The sequence below is a fragment of the Pholcus phalangioides genome, unplaced genomic scaffold (genome assembly GCF_987345545.1).
Source record: "Pholcus phalangioides strain wild (caught in Gottingen) unplaced genomic scaffold, Ppha-v1.0 ptg000013l_1, whole genome shotgun sequence".
NCBI lineage: Eukaryota > Metazoa > Arthropoda > Arachnida > Araneae > Pholcidae > Pholcus > Pholcus phalangioides.
The window spans coordinates 37,759,191-37,781,765 of NW_028301606.1; the positions used below are offsets into that span (position 1 = coordinate 37,759,191).

The following is a 22,575-nucleotide window of genomic DNA, read 5'->3' on the forward strand; positions in this document are numbered from 1 at the left end:
AAAATTGGCTGAGGACGGGAAATAAAAGGTTTTTATATTGTTACGAAAAATATCGGTAGCGTAATTTCGGGAGAACCCCTCGGGACAGTAATCTTCTGTTGCCAAAACCGGAAGTGTAAAGATAAACACTCGAATCGTATGGAAAGATCGAGGTTTTCTTTGACCTCCATACGGTAGCGCCGCCAGACTGGTACTACGGTATAATTTCTGGAAAGTTCGACGTGTCTTTAAAAACGATGCGAGGAATATAAAGAGTAGTCAGTGTTGTTGGACATTATCCTCAATGCGAGATTCTTATTTGTGAATAATTGTAAACAGCCGTTTTCTATGAATAAATCTGTCCTGAAAATTGTTTCATCTCCTCTGATCATTTCAAGGACTTGTGAGACATTATCCGGAACAATATAAATAAACTATAGTGGTGTTAGTTTAGTGCTGCGTTATATTCTAGATTCAATGTTTCCTTTGAAAATAAAAATTTAACTTATTATAATACCAATCACTGCCGTCTTAAGTGCATCATAGCCCTGTGCCTCCTAGTTTATGTACTCATTCTTGAAAACTGTAATGCGATCTTTTCATCGCAACACCCCTTTTCATTTCAGGTGCCCAGGTAGATCCATGCGTTAAGATGGCACTATCTCTAATGCAGGACCGCAACTAGAAACTTGGGCTGGGGCGTCACGGAAACGCCAGCTTCTCTGGGGCTAGTACGCAATTAGGTACCCCCTCGTAATGCTGAAGAGGGTTAAATTTGCGCCCTCTTTTGTCCTGCGCCCGAAACACTAGACCCCCCCCCCTGCTCCCCCTTAGTTTCGATCCTAGTCGTACATCTAGAAGTCGGACTTCTGGGCTGGTGTTGGTGGGGCCCCTGTCTAAAATATATTTGATAAATTTGTAGAGCAACAAAAATATTTATAATATTCAGTCCACGCCACAAGGCTGAAACCCTTTCAACCTTCCACATGTGGCACATGTGGGAGTTAGGTATGTGGTTGTCGCGTTGCCCTTGCAATGACAATCAGTTTAATCAATTGTAGGGCTTCAATCATGATCCCCCACATATCTTGCAGTAGGGCCCTTAGGATGAGATGTTTCGTGAGCTCCTAGGCCAGACTTTATAAGGGCCCATTCGTAATGAATTTATGTTAAAAACGAAAAAACGATGAGAGAATTGTCTTGGTGTTTCTTGCAGTGGAATTTTGTCAGCCCCACCCTTATAAGAAGACGCGCAGGCCGTGTGCCTTCTTGGGGTCCCGCGGACTATTTCCTTCAGGTACCTCTTTGACGGGGCTGTCTGAAGAGCAACATGGGCCCCTGGGCCAAATGATTTTTCTGAGACCGTCCCTGACAAATTTACATGTTTACCCTCAAAAATTTAAACTACATCTCATTTTTGCGAGCCCCCCGCCCCCTCTTCTCTTCATGCCCGGGTGGGATCAAACGTTAAGACGGCACTACTCTTCGAAAGGGTTATTTTTATGCAAAATAAATGTAAATGTTTTTCTGAGTAGCGGGACCCCAGGGCCCAGGGTAGTGTCTTGGTTGCCTCAGCTTGCCATGGCTCCAACCGATGATTGCTCGCTCAAAGTCCCGCTTTTATGTTTAAACATATGGTCAGGTATTGCTACTATAGAGTTGTAAACTGCTTTGAGCTTGAAAGAAAAATTAAAATGTATTTTCCTCTCGAAACCAAAGTAGTCACAATTATATAATTATTATTTTACAGCTCTTTTTAGAGTTTAAAGTTTTTTTTGTACAGGAAAAAAAATAAAATATATTTTGATTCAAATTTGGTTTCTTGGAAGCAAGTCACACAAAATGTCACACCTGTACTCATCAAAAGAAATTTCAATCTATGTAAATAAAAACAAAAATTTGAAAAACACTTTTGAAACTCGAGACGAAAAGCCAATCGCCGACTTATCTTGAGCAGCATTCCCGCTTCCGGATTTCAAAAAATTCAAGGTTTTTCGTTTCCAAATGTCGTCTGATGAAAACTGGTCTAGAGTTTGTTGTCACAATCGCTCCTTGCGGTGTCTGTTGCTGCTCATCACGTGCATTTCATGTTGCGTTGGGGTCCTGATGCCGCGAGGAGTTCCACTCTCTAGTACGTAATATTCAATAATCTTCAGCGTGGTTAAAAATCTCATGTTTTATTTGCTTCGTTTGAATTTATTTTCTCATTTAAAAATAAAGTATCAGGAATACACACGAATCGGGTCATTCAATTATGTTAAAGCCGGGTTTTCCTAGGAGCAGGTTTTCTCTGCCACGCGCGACGTGAATCCCCCAGCGCGACACGCCATCCACTCACCAGTATGTAAAGCAGTATGGCTGTTTTCCTACAGAGCGCAATACGGCTCACGACAGCGCTTTACGTCGGGCGTTATCGACTGACTGCTTCTGGAGGAGTCAAATGCGTCGTGCGCCGCGCATTTCACCTATCTTTACATTTTTGTTGTGTTTTCTTTCCCTTTTCTTCAAACCGGAGCATGCAGACGACAGAGTAACTGATGCCAAGGCCATATAATATAGCCATCCTGATCTGATGTGCCACCCTAGGAAAACGCGTAGCGTGATTATGTAACACGTTTCTGCTGGCGCAAAATGGTCTAATTTGGTTCACGCGGCGTAAAAAACATATTCCTAGGAAAACCCGGCTTTAACGTCCGTAATAGATCCCCCTACCTTTAACCTCACATGTGTGTACCTTAATAAAACTATATTCTTGTTTATTAAAAAACAACTGTATTCTTGACTAATATATTCAAGCCTATATTCTTGATTTATAATAAAACTATTCTTGACTCTTTATGTCTAATAAAACTATATTATTGTTCATTGCTCTCCGTTGCGCCGGTCTTCCACTTGAAGCTACTACGAGCAAAAGTCACTTGTATGCACTATGCTGCTTGTGTATATGCTGTGTACTTGTTGTACGTGACCGCAAGACTACTTGTGCGGCTTGTTTTTGCCCTTTGTAGCTTCTATAGTCAGTTTCAGGTTAACTTTGCGGTACAGAGAAAGGTAGAGAGTGTACTCCTTCGCCGCAATATAATATTCGCCGCCAAATATAATTTCCATATATATCGGAGCTTTATGATCATTTATACAGAATATTTCAATTTTGTTTTAAGGTATCTGACTACCTATCTTTCGAGTGAACTTCAAATACATTTTTTGATAGAAAGTGTCTCAAAATGGTGAAAACAGTGACAAATTTTGGTCTATCTATTGTATTTTCTATGAAAAAGTCGTTTTTATGTCAAATTTTAAGCAAAATTCATGTGATATTCGAAACACGATTGCAAAAAATTTTATTAATGAAATGCTTTGTGACTTTCATAGTGCATTTAACTAGTAATGTTGCAGGTTATGAACCAAAATTTAAAGGATTGCACGATATGTTCATAAGTTACACCAAAATATGTTTATGTACGTGTGAATTTTTTGAAATTTCATCCTACATTTTGTCTATAAAACACTGTAATTCAAAAAATGTATGTGATAGACCTTAGATTTTGGTTCATAACCTCAACAATATATAGCAAAATACCACATTAAAATTTCGTAAAGATTCAATGCATCACAATTTTTACAAATCGTGTCACGAAGTCAAGTAAAATGTCAAAAATAGCATTCTTCGTAAAACATGTTTAAAGTCTTTATTCGTGTATTACTTGTATGTAAAATCGCAACACTAAAGGGAATGTAACTTTGATTCTAAGCATCATATAAACAAAACAAGGCCTGTTTTGGAATCACAACAAATAGGGCTTTTATAAGAAATGAATATCCATATTTTTTCTTCCAAAATGACGTTTTCAACATAGTCGGATACCTTAATGATTTTGAAAAATATCCTTTTGAACCAGTGTTTAATCATTTGAATTTTTTAAATTATAAAACGTATTGGTTATACCATTATCAAAAATCCATAGCAACTACAACATTTTGGCGCGATATCCTAGAAATCGCCCATACCTTACCGAGGGCGCTTATCGATGCATTGGTTAAGAGGCTTTTGTTTCCATAGCAACGAGTGATGTGGTTCCCTCATAGCTTCCCTTTCACTGCAAAGTTAACCTAAAACGGACTATAGTGGATGATCAGCCTTACGTCACTAAATCGGAAGCTCTTCATTATGTAGGCCTATAATGATTCAAGCCGGCCATCCACTGGAAGTGGTCTTGCAAGTGTCTACTTGCAAGTAGGTGATTGGACGAATAGTGATTTGGTTGAATATTCTGCTAATTTTTTGGCTGAATAATGAATATTCAGTGGCTGAATATCAATTTTCTTAAAATTACCCACAATTCTAATTCAAATTGATGTTTTTAATTGAAAATGAAATTATTAGTAATTTCAAATGATTGATATTGAATTTTAATTATTTATTATTTAAATAACTATTAAGAAACTTGTAATTGGGGGCTTTTTTATTACTATGATACTGACAATCAAATTTAATGATGCTATATTGTATTTTAATATTATCTACAGAATCAATTTATTTTTTTCAATGCTTGTTATAATTTCACATCAAATTAAGGAAAAATGTCTACCAATATTTACTCTCAACAAATAATGCATGAAATTTCGACTTATTTTCTTATTTTTCCCTCTTTTGATGTTCTTTGCTCTTTCTCAGTAGCTCAATACATATCTTGTCCAGGTGCATCCTTCAGTTAGTGAACTTGTGTAATTCATGCTGCACTTCCGCCTTTTATTGCAGTAAGATTCTATTTTCAGTTTCATGCTTTCACTGTCCTAGAAAAATTCCCCTGGATATAACCTTTTTCACAGGAAAGGATATACACCACATGAAATGAAATATAATCAGTAAATTTTAAATTTATGGGAAAAATTCCAATTAATTTTTTACACCGATATTTGGCAGATTCGAATATTCGACAAAAGGGCTGAATTCCAAATTGCAGCTGAATGGTTGTCCCATTTACTTCCAAACAAATATTTAACTCAAAAGCTCGAAACATATGAGTAAAAGCTCAGTAAAAATGTTAAAATTTAGAAGCCTTCAACAAGTCAAAGCTGACCAATTTGTCAAACTGTTATACTGTGCACTGCATTTGTTTTATGAGGAAAAACTATATTTATTTGGTATAGACTACATTATATTGTACCCCCATGAATACTTATGTGTGACTCGTGATCACATTCTCTTGACAGTTTAATTTAAAAGAAATATTCTTGTGAAGAATAAATAATTGATTGGAGTTATAAGTTATTAATAAACTGTTTTATTTTGCTTCTTATCCCCCCATGAACTGCAGGGAAAGTATTTTATAATCCAACTCAAAATTTCAATTGCCTTGACGGTTCCGGCGTTTTCCCATTTCATTATGTGAATGATGACTTTTGTGACTGTGAAGATGGATCTGATGAACCAGGTTAGTGTTATTGGTTAATCTTAATATTAAGTGTTCACTAAGCTGTGGTTAGTGTACTAATTATTAACCTTAGTACATGTACTGTACTAACCACACTAGATACTTGAATTTTTAAAGGGCCACATTTCAAAACCTATTGAGGTCTAAGGAAAGAGAGTTCTAGCTTCTCCAAGCACTGATGTTAGCTGAAATGTAATCTTCATGAGATTAGTCTTAATTTAATTAGCTCTGTTTGAATGAATATATATATTATGTAATTTACATGTATTGTATTTTTTTTATAATTCAGATGCAATTATGAGTAGCTCAATTTCTTTCTTGTGTGGAAAATTGCTACCCAATTGCTGTAAAAATTCAGGAAAGTACTGAGTTGTTAATTTATAATCCAGTAAAAGCCTGTTATATAACGACAGTTTGCAATCAGGAGGAAAATTGTCATTATAATCACTTCTCATTATGAGCGAATTTCTATTTTTTTCTCTGTCAGTTTGTATGTAATATTGTAGAAAATTGTTAGTTTATCTGCATTAAAATGTCTTTTTGATCATTTCATTCTAACATTAATAACTGAACAGAACTCTCTCTCTACTCTTAAAAATGATTTTTGGGCTCTTAGCAGTTGACTCTTCTCTCAAGACATTTTTGCATATAATTTTGTATTACCAAAGCAATTTAGTCAGCCAACTGAACAATTAAAAGCCTTAACTGCTCACTTCCATGGCTGTATGGACTCATCAACATTTAACACTATTTGTTCAGTCATTCGGAAGCAAATTATTTAAACTGCATATTGTCTTGTCACTGGGAGAAAGGCAAAAGTCAAATAAATTCAACACACATTCCATGTGTATGGCGGGGAAGCCCAAAAATAGAAAGAGTGAGACTTTTCAGTGTCCATTCTTTGTTAGAAGTACCTCTGAGTAGTTTTTACCAGGAGCATGTGCCATGATAAGAGCCATCATGTTCAGTTCTTGAAAATATAGGTAAAAGTAAGAAAACTAGCACTTTGGAGAATTCCTTTGATGCTACAGTGAATGCTTCCAAATTTTTAACTTGTTATAACCAAATATTTTTGTATCTTTAACATTAGTTATTTGACAATCACTTGCAAATCACTCATTATAAGCCGTACTCATTATACTACTTCACCAAACACCAACTCTGGCCATATCGCTATATATTGCAATTTACTGCCATTAGTGAGATGGGTTGGAAGCGAAGGCGCTGTCCATCGGTGGTCGCCTCGAGTTCGTTAGGGAAAATATCTTATCTATATCCTCCCTTGAGTTCGAACCTGGGACCCTGACAACAACCTTCACGATGGTAGACGAGCATCTTACCACCATGCCACTCGGGCATTACTCATTATACTAGACTTTTAATATATTTATTATTTAAAATTGTATGGATTGGAAAGAATTTAGGAAATTAGACAAAAATTTTCTTCCATGTGTTTTTACATTATATTATTTATAAAAATGCTTTACATTTTATTTTTTCAAAGGTACAGCAGCCTGCGCTAATGGTGTGTTCATCTGCAATAATTATGGACATCTCTCCATTACTTTACCATCATCTAGAGTAAATGATGGAATATGTGGCAAGTAGTAATTGATAATTTTTTAAAGGGATATAATTATTTGATTCAACTTTCGTGATCTATGTATCTGTCATGTCTTTCACATTCACCAATTAAAATAGATCTCAAAATTTTATTACATTTTCGCTCTGATATGTTATTGCTTAAAATTAATCAAACAAATGAATTTATCAGTTTATTTTGCTTCTTTAACACATGGCTTACACTATGTTATTATTATCATTTGACTTATTCTCTTGAATAAGATTAAATTTTCACTCTTCGAACATTATGATCAGTTTCTCACTTATAAAAGAAATGACAAAGCGACAATTTTCATCTTTATTTTAGTTGCATGTGATTTTAAATTTTTTATAAGATAATTTTTTTTCCAGTTAATATTTTATATTTTTGATATGATAAAAGAGAGAAAAAAAATTATGAACTTTCAAGTGTTGATTCACAGTAACGATCCACCGTGTCTATGGCAGTTCTTTTACTGTACTTCATCATTATCAGTTTTAATTTTTGCACGTAATTGCAATGAGGTTTTTGAGCTTTATAATGGCGATGTATTTCATTACCATTTCCCATGATGTGTTTTAATGAAGGATAAATATTTTTCTGTCTTTTCAAAGATTGCTGTGATGCCAGTGATGAACATAACAGTAGTGCAGAATGTTTGAATACATGCAAGTAAGATATTATTACTCTTTTTTCAGTTTGTTTCAAGTACGGTTTTTCTTTTTCATCTTTATTTTATTGCTTTACACTAAACGTGACTTTTTTTTTTTCTTTCAAAATTCTGTAAAGATATTTTTTCTTTTTGAAAGAGACCCACCTATAGATACCAGATTTGGATATTATCTTATAATTCTTTCACGCTCTCTTTGTAGTTTACAACTATGTATCACAAAGATATCGATTATTTTGAACCATTAGCATTCGTTCTTAACCAGCCGTTCAGTACTTTGATGCTGGGTATGACTTGTACTGCTAAACCACACATATAAAAAATTGTCCATTGTCCATATAAACATTTTTCGAAGAGTGAACTAAAAATCTGCAAGCAGAGATTCCTAGAAGAAACTATTATAAATGGTTCAAAAATAAGGGATGAAAAAACTTTCTAGTAATTGAGCTCCTTTTGTAAAACAAAAGTATTACATTTTGCATGCTTATTAGGTAAAAATGATTTTAACACAGAATATTTAATGCCCACAATCATATCATTACAGGTGTGGGGCGGAATTTCTAGTGAATTGGTACATGTTGGAATGTGCATGTACATATTGTAAACCTAACTTGAAGTTTGCTTCTGAGCAATGCTTGTTATAGTGCTTCCATCTATTTTTTTTAACCATGAGTGAAGTGAAGATTTTTAGTGTTGTAGGCCTGTTGTGCTTGCTGTCTGTGGTGAGAGCTGGGTATGACTGGTTAATGGTGATTTCTATAGCTAAAGACCTGTCTACTTTGTGATTACTCTGGTTCTTTGGGGAGTAATAATTAAACACACCTGGCTTTTGCATTTCCTTTTTTTTTCCTGCCCAAGCACAAACTGTATGCAACCTATATAATTGCTACAGCCTTCCACCATATAAGATCATACCGGTGTGGTGCAAATCTTTGATTTACTGTCTGTATTCAGACTCTCATCAATAATCAATTTACTGAAGCAATCAATTTTAGCAATTAATATGGATTTTTCATCTTATTATCATATAATTTTACATCATCTTTATTCAGGGAAGTAGGACAACGTGCCAAGCAAGAAGCTCAAAAGGTTTATGATCAATATGCTAAAGGAAATGAAACAAGACAAGTCTATATTTCTGATGGATTAAAAAAACGTCAAGAATATCAGGTATACAAAAAAAAATTGGATCCTCTTATTTTTTTAAACAGTTAGGCTCGCTTATAATAAACACAGATGTTACTTATTTTTGCATATAACGAAGTTTTCTCATGTCCTGTGAATTTTGTATCGCTTATCTATGCTATTTTGATTGCTGATAATGAACACAGATTTCAGCAAAGTATGCCTATAACAAATTTTCACCTGTTTTCAAACACAAATTTCTTTGTAATCTTATCTAAATCTTCTTATCGGTAAATTTTCATTTCTGCAATGTGCAGGTACAACTAATAATGTCCCCCTTACTTTCTCTGGAAGACATAATAGAGGGCGTTTTGAGTACTGTGAAATTCCCTTTTGCTTTAATTTTTAACATTTTCTCTGTTATAAGGTTCCTAATAAGGTTTTCCACAAACAAAATAGGATATATATATATAAATCCTATTTTGTTTGTGGAAAGCCTTATTAGGAATGAACAAGAAAAAAGGGAAAGGTTATATTCCCATGAATCTGACTTCCAAAACACCTTTTTAAAGCCACATTTACCAATCCTTAGCTGGATTCGAACAGTGGTTGTGTTGATGTTACCTTTCGTGAGTTAATTTTTTAAAATTTCAAGGGGAAAAAATGCTGTTTGTCGCTTGAAATATTCAAGCTATACAGTTGTTTTGAGAGCCAAAAATTAGGAAAAAAGAGATCAAGGCTCTGGATTCTTCAAAGTTTAGTATCCACGATTTTGAAGAGGAAAGAAAAAATTTTCAGATGGTGAACTAAAATCTACAATTTCTCTAGAATCTACAAACAGATTTCTAGAAACTATTTTTGAATGGTTCAAAAATGAGGGACAAAAAATATTTCTAGTGATTGTTCGAGCTCCTTGTAAAACAAAAAACATTACATTTTGCATGCTTATTAGGCAAAAATGATTTTAACACAGAACATTTAATGTCCACAATCATATCATGAAAAAAAAAATGCTTTCATTGATGACATTTAATTTATACATATGATTTTAATTAAAATTTTGACCTCTTTTTACCTTTTATAGTCTAATTTCTATTTATTTCAAGAATGCTCAGATTATTGAAAAATGTGTATCGTGTATTTAAATTATGTTTTATTTTACTCTAACACAATTTTTCAAGCCGGTACTGATATAATGAAATTCACGTATAATGAACAGCTTCACTGTTTTTTCCGACTTTGTTATAAGTGGGTATGACTGTATTATTCAAATGATCTGCAACTAGCTTTCCAGCTTAATAATATTATATTATGTTTTGACTTGTATGGCATTGAAGAGAAAATTAAAAAAATTAGTGAAATTAAAAGAAATAAGTTTTGTTTTCAGGTATTGAAATTTTATGAAAATTGGGTGTTTCTTTGTTTTGTTTATTGGAAAGATGTGTGCTGCATATGTTAATTTTTTTTCTTAACATCATTAGAAAAAATTAAAGGAACTGAGAGAAAAAGAGAAAGAGGCTCTAAGAGTGAAATTGGAGAAGCAAGGTAATTTTATAAAAGTTTGAATTATTTATTTTTCTGATATATATTAATATCTAATTTCCCTTATAATAGCCTTGGAATCTATTTCAGGCTAACTTTGAGTTAATTTCTTTCATGGAAAAATGAAACATTTCATTATAACATATCAACTGTAAAGGTACCAATCTCAATGTTTAATTATGCATGATACTTCAAATTTCTATATTAATGTGTTATAAGGACTTTTGAATGTGCAGTTACAATTTTAAGTTAATAGAGATACAGTGATTAAAAAGGATTTTTTACACTTTGCGTAAACTGAAACAAAAGTAATTTGAAAATAAAGAGGAGAAGAAAAATATTGATTGAAAATCAGACAGTCATCTAAATATTTTTTTTATCTAATTTGAATTCAAGGAAGTGAAAAGGGAAAAAAAATATCACTGAAATTTCTACATGTATATCAATAGTGATATGTCAAAGAAAAAGGTTTTAAAATTTTATGTCTCTTTGATTACAGATCTCAAAGAAAAAGCAACTGATAAAGAACAAATTTATTTGGGAATGGAGAGACAATTGAAAGAAGGTATAATTTTTTTCTGAATAATTTGTTTTAACTTATTATTTCTTTCTTTATTTTTTACATTATGTGATTTCAAAATTCAGATATAGCCCATTCAATGAAGAGTAAGTGAAAAAAGTTGATAAACTATCATATCTAGAAATGAAAACATTTTTTACTACTAAAAATCAAACAGGTTTTTTTCTCTCAAGATTAATTGTATCTATTCAAAAGTATTGTTTTCGAAACTCACCATTCCCAATCTTTGTTGAGTCTGAATTTTTTTTTTAATTTCACACTATGGAAATTTTGTGCATTTCCATTTGGTAAAATTTTATCGTTCTGAGTTTTTTATCCCTTTAAGCGACAATGGCGAGATATCTCAAATCCATAAAAGGCTCTTATTTCAGCATTGACAAGCCCAGATGTTTTGTAAAGTTGATTGTTTTTAAGCTTTTTTTTTGGAACTTTGCAAAACGTTTCCCTATTCTTCTTAATTTGCACCTGCTGAAAATCGGAAGAAAGCTTTTTTAAAAAAGATATGACATTTTGAATAATAAGGGGGGGGGGGGGGGGTGAAGGATTTCTAATTGCCACTTAAAGGGTCAAAATTCAGAATGATAAAAGCTTAATATTATGATAATGCATTTTTGATTTTATTGTTTATTACCTTATAATTTTTGTTATGATTGTGGAAATCATAAATTTTTTTTATCACAATCATATTTAGAACAAGAACGAAGAAGAGCGACGGAACTGAAAATGTTGGAGAAACAAAAACTGCAAGAAGAATCTGATGCCAAAAAAGCATTTGCAGAGTTGGATGTTAACAAAGATGGAAAGTAAGTTTTTGTTTCAGTAATAGAAATTCTGCAAGTATGACTTAACAATAAAAATCATTTAGAACATGGGTGCACAAATTCCTATTTGCAGGTCAGTCTGGCTGCCTCTTTAAATACATTGAGTATAATGTACCTTATTCTCCCACATTAGCAGATGTGCTGTAAAAATTGGAGGAGGGGGGCACACACCAGCGTTTTGAATATGGTAGGCTGGGATGAAATCACAAGGACCTAAGTTCGAGCCCCACTGTTTCCACAGTAGTGGTTGGCTAAAGTTGGTTTTCTGTGGTTCCCAACTTCAAGCTGCAAATGCAAGCCGATCGCCCCATTAAAAAGTCTTGTCATAGAGAGCAACAGGCCTACAAACAGTACAAATATTCAATCATTACACTTCACTCACTTCACTTTTGAAATATAGATGGCAGCTTTGAAAAATCCAACACAACGCTAGATATGTACTCAGACTGTTAGGTACACATACTTACACTTCCAGCACAACTCACTAGGTAGTAAATTGCCCATGGCGCAATAGACCTGAGTTATGCTTGGTTGGAAAAAAAGCCTTTAGATGTGAGCAGCAACAACCCTTTAAGATTATTCAAGGAATTTATGGACTGAATGGATGAATTCCGAAAATAAAGAAACCACAAAAAAGCGGTGCCTTAACAAAACCCATCATTGGCCTAGTGTGTCAATGGTTTCACAAGGCGTGGTATTCTGTTTCTACCAAAATCATCATTAAATCCTTTAAAAAGTTTTGTATCAGTAACATGATGGACAGAACTCGGAGACATGAATATATACGAATTCCCGCAATGTCAGTAATGGTATTGACATTGACATTGGGGGGGGGGGTTGAATAATGATTTGTCATAATCAAATTCCCCCAAATTCTCTAAAATGCACTAATTCTGGGGGGGTTCTCACTGGCTTTTAATTTATTGCTGTTTTGGTGGTCCTGAAGTGAGGAGATCGGCTTATGCAGAGTAGTTCATAAAACAGATCCTATAATGTATGGAACAGATAAGCTTCATATCAGCGAATTTGATGATTCTTAAAGTCCAGAAATTTAAAAAATTTCCCAGAATCTGAATCTACTTTTTGGGCATGCCAGAAAATATGGGTGTTCCTGGCATGTCAGCTAATGTGAAGGAACACAGTAATTGTTTTTAATCTGAATTCATCTTATTTATCTCATTTAAGGGTCACAATAAGCGAGCTGAAAAAATTCCGAAGATTTGATTACGATGGTGATGGAAAGGTTTCTGAGAAAGAAGCAAAGGTTTGTCATTTGGTTTCACTCATCAGTGTAGGTTTTCTGTATCATGATAAATTATTGGAATTATATTTATATAGGTCTAATTCAACCTTATATCTTTAGAAATTTCAAGAATTATGAACTATGTATTAATATAAAGTCTTTGTAAGACAAACACTTAGTTTTTTTTACAACATATATGTTTTTTTTGTACTTATTTATTATACAAAACTGAATGACATAGATTAAATATTTACGATTCCCAAGGATGTCCTCAATGAATGAAAAAAAGAGACACTTTGTTAATACTATAGTAATAAAAAAGTCAGTATTCTTAATAACTGTGAGAAATATACTTTGCAGTTTAAATTATAAAACTATACTGAAATGTAAATTGCGTTATGTATAATTTGCCCATTTACCATACAACACATTTTCTTTTTTCAACATTATTAATCACAATATTTGCTCAAATCTAATGCTTTCCAGAATCTACATACCACACACCTTATTTCTCAATTGCAGAAATGTGTATTTTTTTTTAACATTGTCATCAGTTTTTATGCTTGATTTTTAAAAGAAAAATTCCCCATTTTAGATTCGGGTGTAAATACGGTGTATGTGTTAGAACAGTAAACTTCCAACTAACTCTTGAAATTAGTCTGTGAGTTGTTTTACATGCATTCAGATAATCAAAAAGCTTTATCAAATTGAAACCTCACTTAATAGCTTATGTATATTTCTTAATTGATGTGTTCATTTTTCAATATTTGTCCAGTTTTATATGCACAAAAAAGATGAATTCACTCTACCAGATTTCATTTCGAATGGATGGCGAGTCATGAAACCTGCTTTCATGATGGAAGATGTAAGCATGTCTTGTTTTTTTTGTAAAATTTGAAATTTTGTTGCATGAAAAAAGGGTAGGTGGCTAATGCAAAATATTTCCTTTTCATAAATAAATTTTTTTTATAGCACATAAAATATTTATTAATTATTGAACTTGGAGTGTGAGAAAACTTTTTAATTTATTCACTGAAGCTGTATGAATGATTCTGCATTTGTATTTGAAAGTCCAATCGTTAACTAACATATGGAAAAAAAATCAAAATTATGATTGCTTCAAATTTTGTATGACAGGAGAAAACTATCATTTTCTACTAATGGAGATTTATTTATTAGAAAGCAATGAAACTATTTTATTATTGTACCCATTCTATCCATTCTTGATACATGACTAATTGAAAATTGATGTTCATTCAACATTTGATCATTAGTAAACTTTTATGAAACCAGTGAATGATTATTGCAGTAGCTTTTTTAGGCTTTTAGAATCACGATGTACACTGTCTGTGTAATTTGTTCTGTATCTCTAATTTTATACATTGTTATCCATACACAGCCAGGAAAAAGTGATTTCCATCAAGATGGTCATGCTTCCTCTGTTCCAGTTGATTCCAAGGTAATAAATATAATAAATTCTTATAATCATAATAAATTCTTATAATCATAATAAATTCTTATAATCATAATAAATTCTTATAATCATAATAAATTCTTATAATCATAATAAATTCTTAATTTCATAATAAATTCTTAATTTCATAATAAATTCTTAATTTCATAATTAATTCTTAAGTATTAAATAAAGTTATGGTATCTTCAAAAAATATTTCTAAGACTGAGCTAAAGCAGCTGAGAAAATACTTAGCTCACATGCTAGAGATATTTCAATTGGCTATAAACTTTGCCAATACTTATTTTCTTCCCTGCTAAATGATGTATTCATTTAAATGCAATAACTTTTTTCTTATTAAGTGATAAATGTTATTAAATTCTTAATTTAAATTAATTTTGAGGAAGCAACTAAACTACTATAATTTCTGGTAAATAAGCCACTGAGAATGGGCCCCCATCAAGAAAAGCAAACACCTGAAGGATTAAAAAAATTCTTCATAAAAATGCTGTGGCTTTGTATAAGCTCCACATAATTTTCATTCAAGAACTAAAAAAACATTAACATCCTAATAAAAGTAAGTTCTGCACCTTTTACTTACATTTGAAGTTTTCTTTGAGAATTTTATTATATTGCTATTGTAACCATATATAAATCTGAACATCTGAAAAAAAGTAATTGGATAGGTTGCTGCTTTGAATTCACCTGAAATAAAAAAATTCATTCTAATTCAGTAATGAATAAAAATGGAAAAAGTCAATCACCAAATTGTAAATTTTTTTTTTTTAATTATGAGGATTGTACAAGAAGATTTCAGGAAGTTTTGAACCTATCACTGAGAAGCCATGTATCCCAGAATTTTTTCAAGAGAGAGAGAGAAATTTTGTAGAGAAAAACTAGATTTTTTCTTAATTTTGCGGACATTTGTCATTTTGTTTTAACTGGGAGTTCGTGATTTTTGCATTCTTATAAAATGTGAAGGCATTATGTAAATATATAGTTTCTCAATATACACCCCTAGAACAAGTACCGCGTACTCGTGTATAGGCCTTTTAAAGAGCCAATATTGCATGATTAAATTGATAAATTTAATTTCTATTGAGCAAAAATTTGTATTAAGTGAATTCGTTTAAAGAGGTTTGATCATATGTGAAATAAAACATTCAATTACAAGATCACCTTTTTTCCCCTTTTAATTTCCAGCCTCAAGCACCTCAAAAATTTGATGAGGATGAAAAAAAAGCTGTTGTTGAAGGTATGCTTCATTTTCATTGATTTAATTCTCAGTGAAAACTCATTGAGATATATATCAGGTAGTAAGTCCATATATTTCAGTTATGGCAATATCTGCCATGCCAGTATGACTTTTTAATTATTGACATTTTGTTTCAAAAATGCAATTGCTGAATTTATATGAATCTACTCGGAACATTGAAGCTATTAAATAAGAAAAAAAATGCTTGAAATGGTTTGTGTGAAGATTATGGTGCTGGCCAAAAATCTTGCTTTCTCAGTCTTTTCTTCTCTTCTTGATTTTCCCCTCTCTTTCTTCTATGTCTCATTCTTTCAGAAGCTGCATTGAGGCAGAAAGAATTTGCTAATGCAAACAAAGTTCTGCAAGATCTTCAAGCTGAGATTTGGTAAGCAGGGGTTCAGTTTGAAAATTTTAAGGAAGCTTGCAGAAGATAAGACAAAACCATTTCCTAGTTTTCTTATGCATTGTAATTTTGCATCATTAAATCATAGTAGTTATAATCGCCTGTTTTCATACATCATCAGGTAAAATGTAGGTTTTCCCCATTTCTTTCAGGAATGTTCAGAAGAAGCTGAGCATGGATTATGGTCTTGAGGGTGAATTTATGGTTCTGGATAATCAGTGTTTTGATTTTATTGAGAAGCGATATCTTTATCGGCTGTGTCCTTTTGATAAAGTTGTGCAGGTGGCAAGGCATAATAAAGATGAAACATTATTGGGGTAAATATTTATTTGGTTTATTGACATTTCTGTGTGTGTGTGATATGTTTATGTAAACATGGTGTTATTCTGTAATATTACCAAATTATCAGTTTTTTAATTGTCAAACATACTGTAGTCTCTATTAAAAGGCCAGATGAATCTCTAAAACTTTACATTCCTTGTCAGAAAGTGTATAATTTAAATTAATATATGCCTCCCCCCATCTTTATTTCACATGCCCAAAAACTATTACTGCAAATATAGTTTCTAGTTTTTCTTACTTCTTAGTAAAAAAATCATTTTTTATCATCAGAAGTGGTACAATGCAATTATAACTAATACAGAATTATCTATTGTACGTACTTAGCGAATGAAAAAACATAATTTTAAAAATAATTTTTCTGATAGATGATATGTTCAATGTCTTTTCGGCTATGGCTAATATTTAATTTTGGCTTCATTTTTTTTTAAAAATTAATTCAAAATCAGAATTTAAAAAAAAACCACTATTTTTTAAATTTTTTTGAGATTTGGGAAAATAGATTCACATTGGAAATTCGGCTGGAATCAATGATTCCAGCCAAAATTATACAACTTATCCAATCCAGCCAACAACTATAAGTTGATGTTTCTTCGACAATTGACTGAATTTTTTGATGTTTTTCCTGAGTTGTGTGTTTACAACAGCATCAAATCTATACACAACATGCTAATAACACGAGGTACCAATGTAAACAAACCACAAAATTGTTTAGGTAAATAATGGTATTTTTAAGATGGTATAAGATCCTATGTCATTGTTTGCTTGGGGAGAGGCGATAAGAAAAAAAAATAATTTTGAAGAAGGGCGCAATGGAACAAAAAGTTTGGGAAACTATGATTTAGATGGTGAATATGTGTTACTCATAAATTCATATAAATTTTTCTGTCTGTATGCAATATAAATAAATCTGATTTGTTTGAACTGGGATGAAATTTTTTTCTCTCAAAGCATAGGCAGATTATACTCCAACCGGAATTATTGTATTTACTGTCATATATATACTGAAAACTTGAGTCTGTTTTAGCTCAAATAACTTGTTAATCATTGGCTATAGAAACACTTTCAATTAGAAAAAGTATTTAAATAGCATGCCCATATTAGACGTGTCATTTATATTGTAAAGGCCATAAATGTACAAAGATATAAAATTTAATTTTTTGTTCAGTCCCCTGCCCTATAACTTCCAATTAAGAAGTTCCATCAAAAAAAAATCCATGCTTCTAGGTGCAATTTACTGAGCTTATTCTGTTTTACATTTGAATTCAAAAATTGCTGAAAATGAGGAAAAGAATAGCATATGAATCATAGAATGAACTTGTCCATTAGTTTATGTGGTTCCCCCCCCCCCACCTCATTTTGTCAGCGATTTTTAAACTCAAATATCTCAGCGAATATTACAAATACAAAGGTCACAACAGGCAAAATGCTTAATGAGGTGGCTGGAAAAAGTGGCCCATAAAAAAATATTGATGTCAAATGCAGCTAAAATGCAGCAACCCAAAATGAGAGCAATTATCGTGAAAAAACTAATACACACTAAAATAAAACTAATGATTATGATGAAATGGAATACATTAGTCATAAAAAATATCAGTGTCTTATTGCACTTAAATATATATTTTTTTTGTTGAGCGCGGGAGAAATGTGGCAACAACTTTCTGATTGGAAGTTGGGGGATTATATAAATTATGAAAATTTTGTATCTTTTGGTATTGAATGGTATGAAAGTTTTGTATCTATGGGCATGCTATTAAAATAAATGACAAATCTGAGATGGCACGTTATTTAAATACTTTTGCTAATTGTGTGTTTCTATAGCCAATAGTTTATGAGTTGTTTGATATAAACAGACTTAGTTTTCACACACTGTGTGTATGTGTGTGAAAACGGTGTGTGTGTGTGTTTTATTTATTTATATTTATATTGTTATTAAAATGTTTAATTCAGTTATTTCATAGAATATTTGGTTAGATTTAGACTTATAGGTGGGCGGGTCCATGGAATCTGTCACTGCAACCACAGAGGACTACTGCACTATCCCCTGCCCCAAAAAAAAGTCCTTAGTAAAGACCTGCAGCTGAAGAAAACTTTTTTTTTCTTAAGCAAAGATCTAATAGGAATGTCTTGAAGCTCTCAGAGTTCGAGCAAATGATGACCCAAGTGCCCAAACCTCCTGTGCAGAGTACATTTCACATTCACAAAGACAGTAGCTGTGTTTTTTTTTATATAATCCACTTCTACAAGTTGAGTCACTACTAACTCCTATGACATTAAGATGCCTTTTAAAAGTACAGCGAAGTATAAGTAGACCAACAGCTCTACAAATACCATGCTTGCTGAGTTTCATCAATTCCTCCTGCCTAAAACTAGGGCAGTTACAATTTATCTCTTTTGACTGTCGCTGACTATCAATATTTAACCAAACTTGGTGCTGTTTTTATCTTGAATGAGTTGAAACAGTACCTCTAATCAATTCCAGTGAAATGCTCAAAACTGGCTTAAGATCAATGAACAGAGTGAATAACTATTTAAAGTGTGGAATAACACGCACTTAGTCCACACTTTAACTAGTTATTCTATGAAATAAATGAATTATACACTTTAATGGTAACACGTGTATTTATTTTTCTTCATTTGTATAGTCTGTGGAATAGCTGGGTGATGGTGTCAGTTGAAGAAAAGCATTCCCAGATGAATTACACAAGGGGTGCTGGTTGCTGGAATGGACCTTCACGTTCAGTTCTGGTGAATAAATTTCTTAAAAGAAGTTTCTGTAACTTTTATTTCCATATTACAAAGTGATTGTGGTCTATTTTTTATCATAAAATTGCTGTTAGTATGTATAGGGCATTGCCTCTTAATTTTAACCACCTGCAGCTCCCTTGCCCTAATCGCTGTAAACCTGTAACTCCCCATTGTCATTCATTCACTGAAAAATAAATATCAGCATTTTCTGAGCTCTCATCTTTAAATACACACGCTTTAAATACACACAAGACTTTGTTGAGCTTGTTTGATTGGAAAAGGCTTCAATGCCAATTTTTTAAAGTCTGACTTCATCAGATATGTGCCCAATACCATCCCTCATTGCTATGCCCCAGACAAATATTAGGGTCACTCCCAGGAGCTGCAGCTCACACTAACATAATATATATATATATACACACAGGGTGTTTCAAATTTTTTGTCCATAGGACTATCTCTGCAACCCCATTGGTTTTAAAAATATTTTTCCAATTACAACAAGTCAAATGGCAAATGGTTTCTTAAAATGTTGTAATTTATTTGAGGGGTCATATATATATATACATAAAAAATATAAAAAATTTAACTTTTTATTTGATCACCCTGTCCTAAAATGCCCGATTAGAAAGTTGTTCCCCTGTCTCTTCTAAGGCCAATAAAAAATTCTATGTTCTTAGGTGCAATACTCACTGAGATTTTTTAATTTAAAAATCGAAGAAAAATTTGGAAGGAACAGCATAATGAGTGTGTCCATTAGTTTAATTAATTGCACAGATTAAGATAAGAAATCTAGTTTTCAGCATTTTGCTATTTCGTTTGCATGAGCAAGGAGGAAATTATATTAGCAACTGAGCTTTTGTACTTTGTAGAAAAATATGTTTAATTTCATGCAGGCAAAGTTACGATTTTTTCAACTACATCATGAGTAATTTCTTTTTTTTTTCCTTCAAGTGAGTTTTTCATAATGACTGTGATGCAATGGGCTTAGTAATGCTAATGTGTTTTTTTTATTTTTTATTTGCCCCAGGTATTTACTCGTATCTTATTCACAAATGGGCTAGTGGCATGTATAAAAAGATTCAGAATAGAATTCATTGTTGTTAAAATTCATAGTAACATATAGATTTATTTGTTTATATATGGCCATTTTTGAAATAGTTTTTTTTTCCAGGTGAATTTGCACTGTGGTCTTGAAAACATAGTCACCTCTGTAATTGAGTCCTCCACATGCGTGTATATGTTTGAGTTTTCCACTCCTGCATCATGCAAAAATGTTCCCATTGACATAGAAAACATCTTGAATAGAAATGTTTTGAACATTTTTTAAAACATAGGCTTTACGGGAGGAAATATATATACATGGTGTTTCACAAATTGTTTGTTCATAGGACTATCTCGCAATCATTGATTTTAGAAATATTCTTTCGATTACAGAAAGTTTTCAAATGGCAAGTGGTTTCTTAAAATACTGTAATTTATTTGAGGGGTTGTATACATGAAAAATATAAAAAATAACTTTTTATTTGATCACCCTGTCCTAAAATGCCAATTAGAAAGTTGTTGCTCTGTCTCTTCTAAGGCCAACAAAAAATTCCATGTTCTTAGGTGCAATATTCACTGAGATATTTGAATTCAAACACTAGAGAAAAGTTTGGAAGAAACAGCATAAAAAATGAGCCCATTAGTTTATGCAGTTCTTTCCATTCTATTTAGCAATTTTTGAATTCATATATCCCAGCGAATATTGCACGTGGATGTTTTTGTTGATCTCAGAAGAGGCAAAGCTACAACTTTCTGATTTGGCATTTTTGGACAGGGTAACTAATTAAAAAGTTAATTTTTTTATGTATACAACCCCTCAAATAAATTGCAACAGTTTATTTTATGACATTTATCGCTTGAAAACTTTTTGTAATTAGCAGTATACTTCTAAAGTCAACATTTGCAGAAATGCCACTACGGACAAACAATTTGAAACAGCCAGTACATCAATTAGGGAAGTGCAATTTTGTTATTTTTTAGGACTTATCTGACCCATTGTTGAAATTTTGCATATTTTATATTTATTGAGTTATATGTTTCATATAATATTTAATATCCATTGATGCTTTTGAAATATTTATTTCCTGTGTGCAGATACTAAAACGTTGGAGTTCAAAAGTTTTAAGCAGAAAAAGTGATAAAATAAACTGTATGGCATATTTAGTTTTCAAATTAAAATTTAAAAAAATCTATTAATCACCAGGTTGATGTATTTAAATTTTGAAAACATGAACATTATTTACGGTTTAAATTATAAAGAATCTCTCCATGCTTTGTCTTTTTTCTTTGTGTATGTGTGTGTGTATTTTATTCATGATGTCTCATTACCAGTGATTTTAGTTAACGGTTTCTTTTTTTTAGTTGTCTGATGAATTTGAATCAAACCTGCTCTTGAAAATACAGTAGAACCTCCCACACATATACAGAACAACTAAAATAATTTTTTCTCTCGTACAGGTTCACAGATGTTCCCTCTGTTATAAAAATTTGAAATAATACTTTTCATTCTTGAAATATATGTTACATGAAATATTTACAGCATGTGTGGTGTTTTATCATACATTTTGAAATTTAATTATTTTTTAAGTTAAGAAATTACCAAGAAAAGTTACGTTAATTGATAATGCACAGATTGATCTTGTGTCTTACAAGACTACTACTTAACTGTACAGGCATCTTGAAAACATTCATCTGCGGAATTTCTAACAATTGGTACGTGACAAAATATGTATCTGAATTGTATGTGTGGCCCTAATGTAATCATGTTCTCAGAGTTCAGCGTGTTTTGTATTTTACTGGTGTTGTCATCTGTCTTCCATTATCATGTAAATCGGAAAAACAGTGAAATAATTCCTAAGTTTTTGTCCCTTCATTTTAGCATTTATTATTTGTCAACTTCGAAAAAAATTGTTTTAGCCATTTTGAAAAAAATTTCATATTTTAAATTTCTCTTATTTCAAACAAGTTCAGTTTCATTTCAGATATGGAAGATTCTACTTTACTTAGAAAAACGTCATAATAAAAAGAAAACATTTTTACATTATTAATTAGGCATACTTTGCAAAGTATGGGAAATTTTTTATTTGATATAAAAATATGTATGCTCTTGTGTGTTAAGAAAAAAAGTTATAGCTGGATATCCTCTCAGTGCTACTTCACATTTTCTCTGTCATAGATTTATTGCTTGTTGTTAAATTAAAAATAAAAAAGACTATCTATTGATGCTGTTAAATGTTACTGATACGTGTTATATGTTTATGAATCTGTTATATATTATGTACTAGAGCAGGGGTCTATTCCTTAACAAACTTGAGGCGATAGACAGAGCCTTCATTTC

The 22,575-nt window shown here is 32.1% G+C and overlaps 1 protein-coding gene across 2 annotated transcripts; it reads left to right on the forward strand.

The window, feature by feature from the left end:
* Positions 1–1,858: 1,858 nt before the first annotated feature.
* LOC149079072 (glucosidase 2 subunit beta-like) lies at positions 1,859–22,534 on the forward strand. Of its 2 annotated transcripts, none has more exons than XM_089241353.1 (16): positions 1,859–2,110; positions 5,298–5,414; positions 6,919–7,014; positions 7,632–7,689; positions 8,740–8,857; positions 10,294–10,357; positions 10,854–10,919; positions 11,626–11,737; positions 12,941–13,019; positions 13,774–13,863; positions 14,398–14,457; positions 15,655–15,706; positions 16,022–16,091; positions 16,262–16,426; positions 19,094–19,196; positions 20,368–22,534. In XM_089241353.1, exons 1-16 carry the CDS (start codon positions 1,984–1,986, stop codon positions 20,521–20,523), a joined length of 1,533 nt encoding a protein of 510 aa, XP_089097479.1. In that variant the 5' UTR covers positions 1,859–1,983; the 3' UTR covers positions 20,524–22,534. The 2 variants fall into 2 exon arrangements, with proteins under 2 accessions (XP_089097479.1, XP_089097480.1); XM_089241354.1 differs by having other exon boundaries at positions 1,889–2,110; positions 21,600–21,737.
* The last annotated feature ends 41 nt before the right edge of the window (positions 22,535–22,575 follow it).

Coding starts and splice junctions, on each gene's coding strand:
- LOC149079072 (XM_089241353.1), top strand. CDS start 1,984: ATGTCGTCTGATGAAAACTGGTCTAGAGTTTGTTGTCACAATCGCTCC. Junction 8,858..10,293: donor AAAAACGTCAAGAATATCAG/GTATACAAAAAA, acceptor TAACATCATTAG/AAAAAATTAAAGGAACTGAG. Junction 13,020..13,773: donor TTTCTGAGAAAGAAGCAAAG/GTTTGTCATTTG, acceptor ATATTTGTCCAG/TTTTATATGCACAAAAAAGA.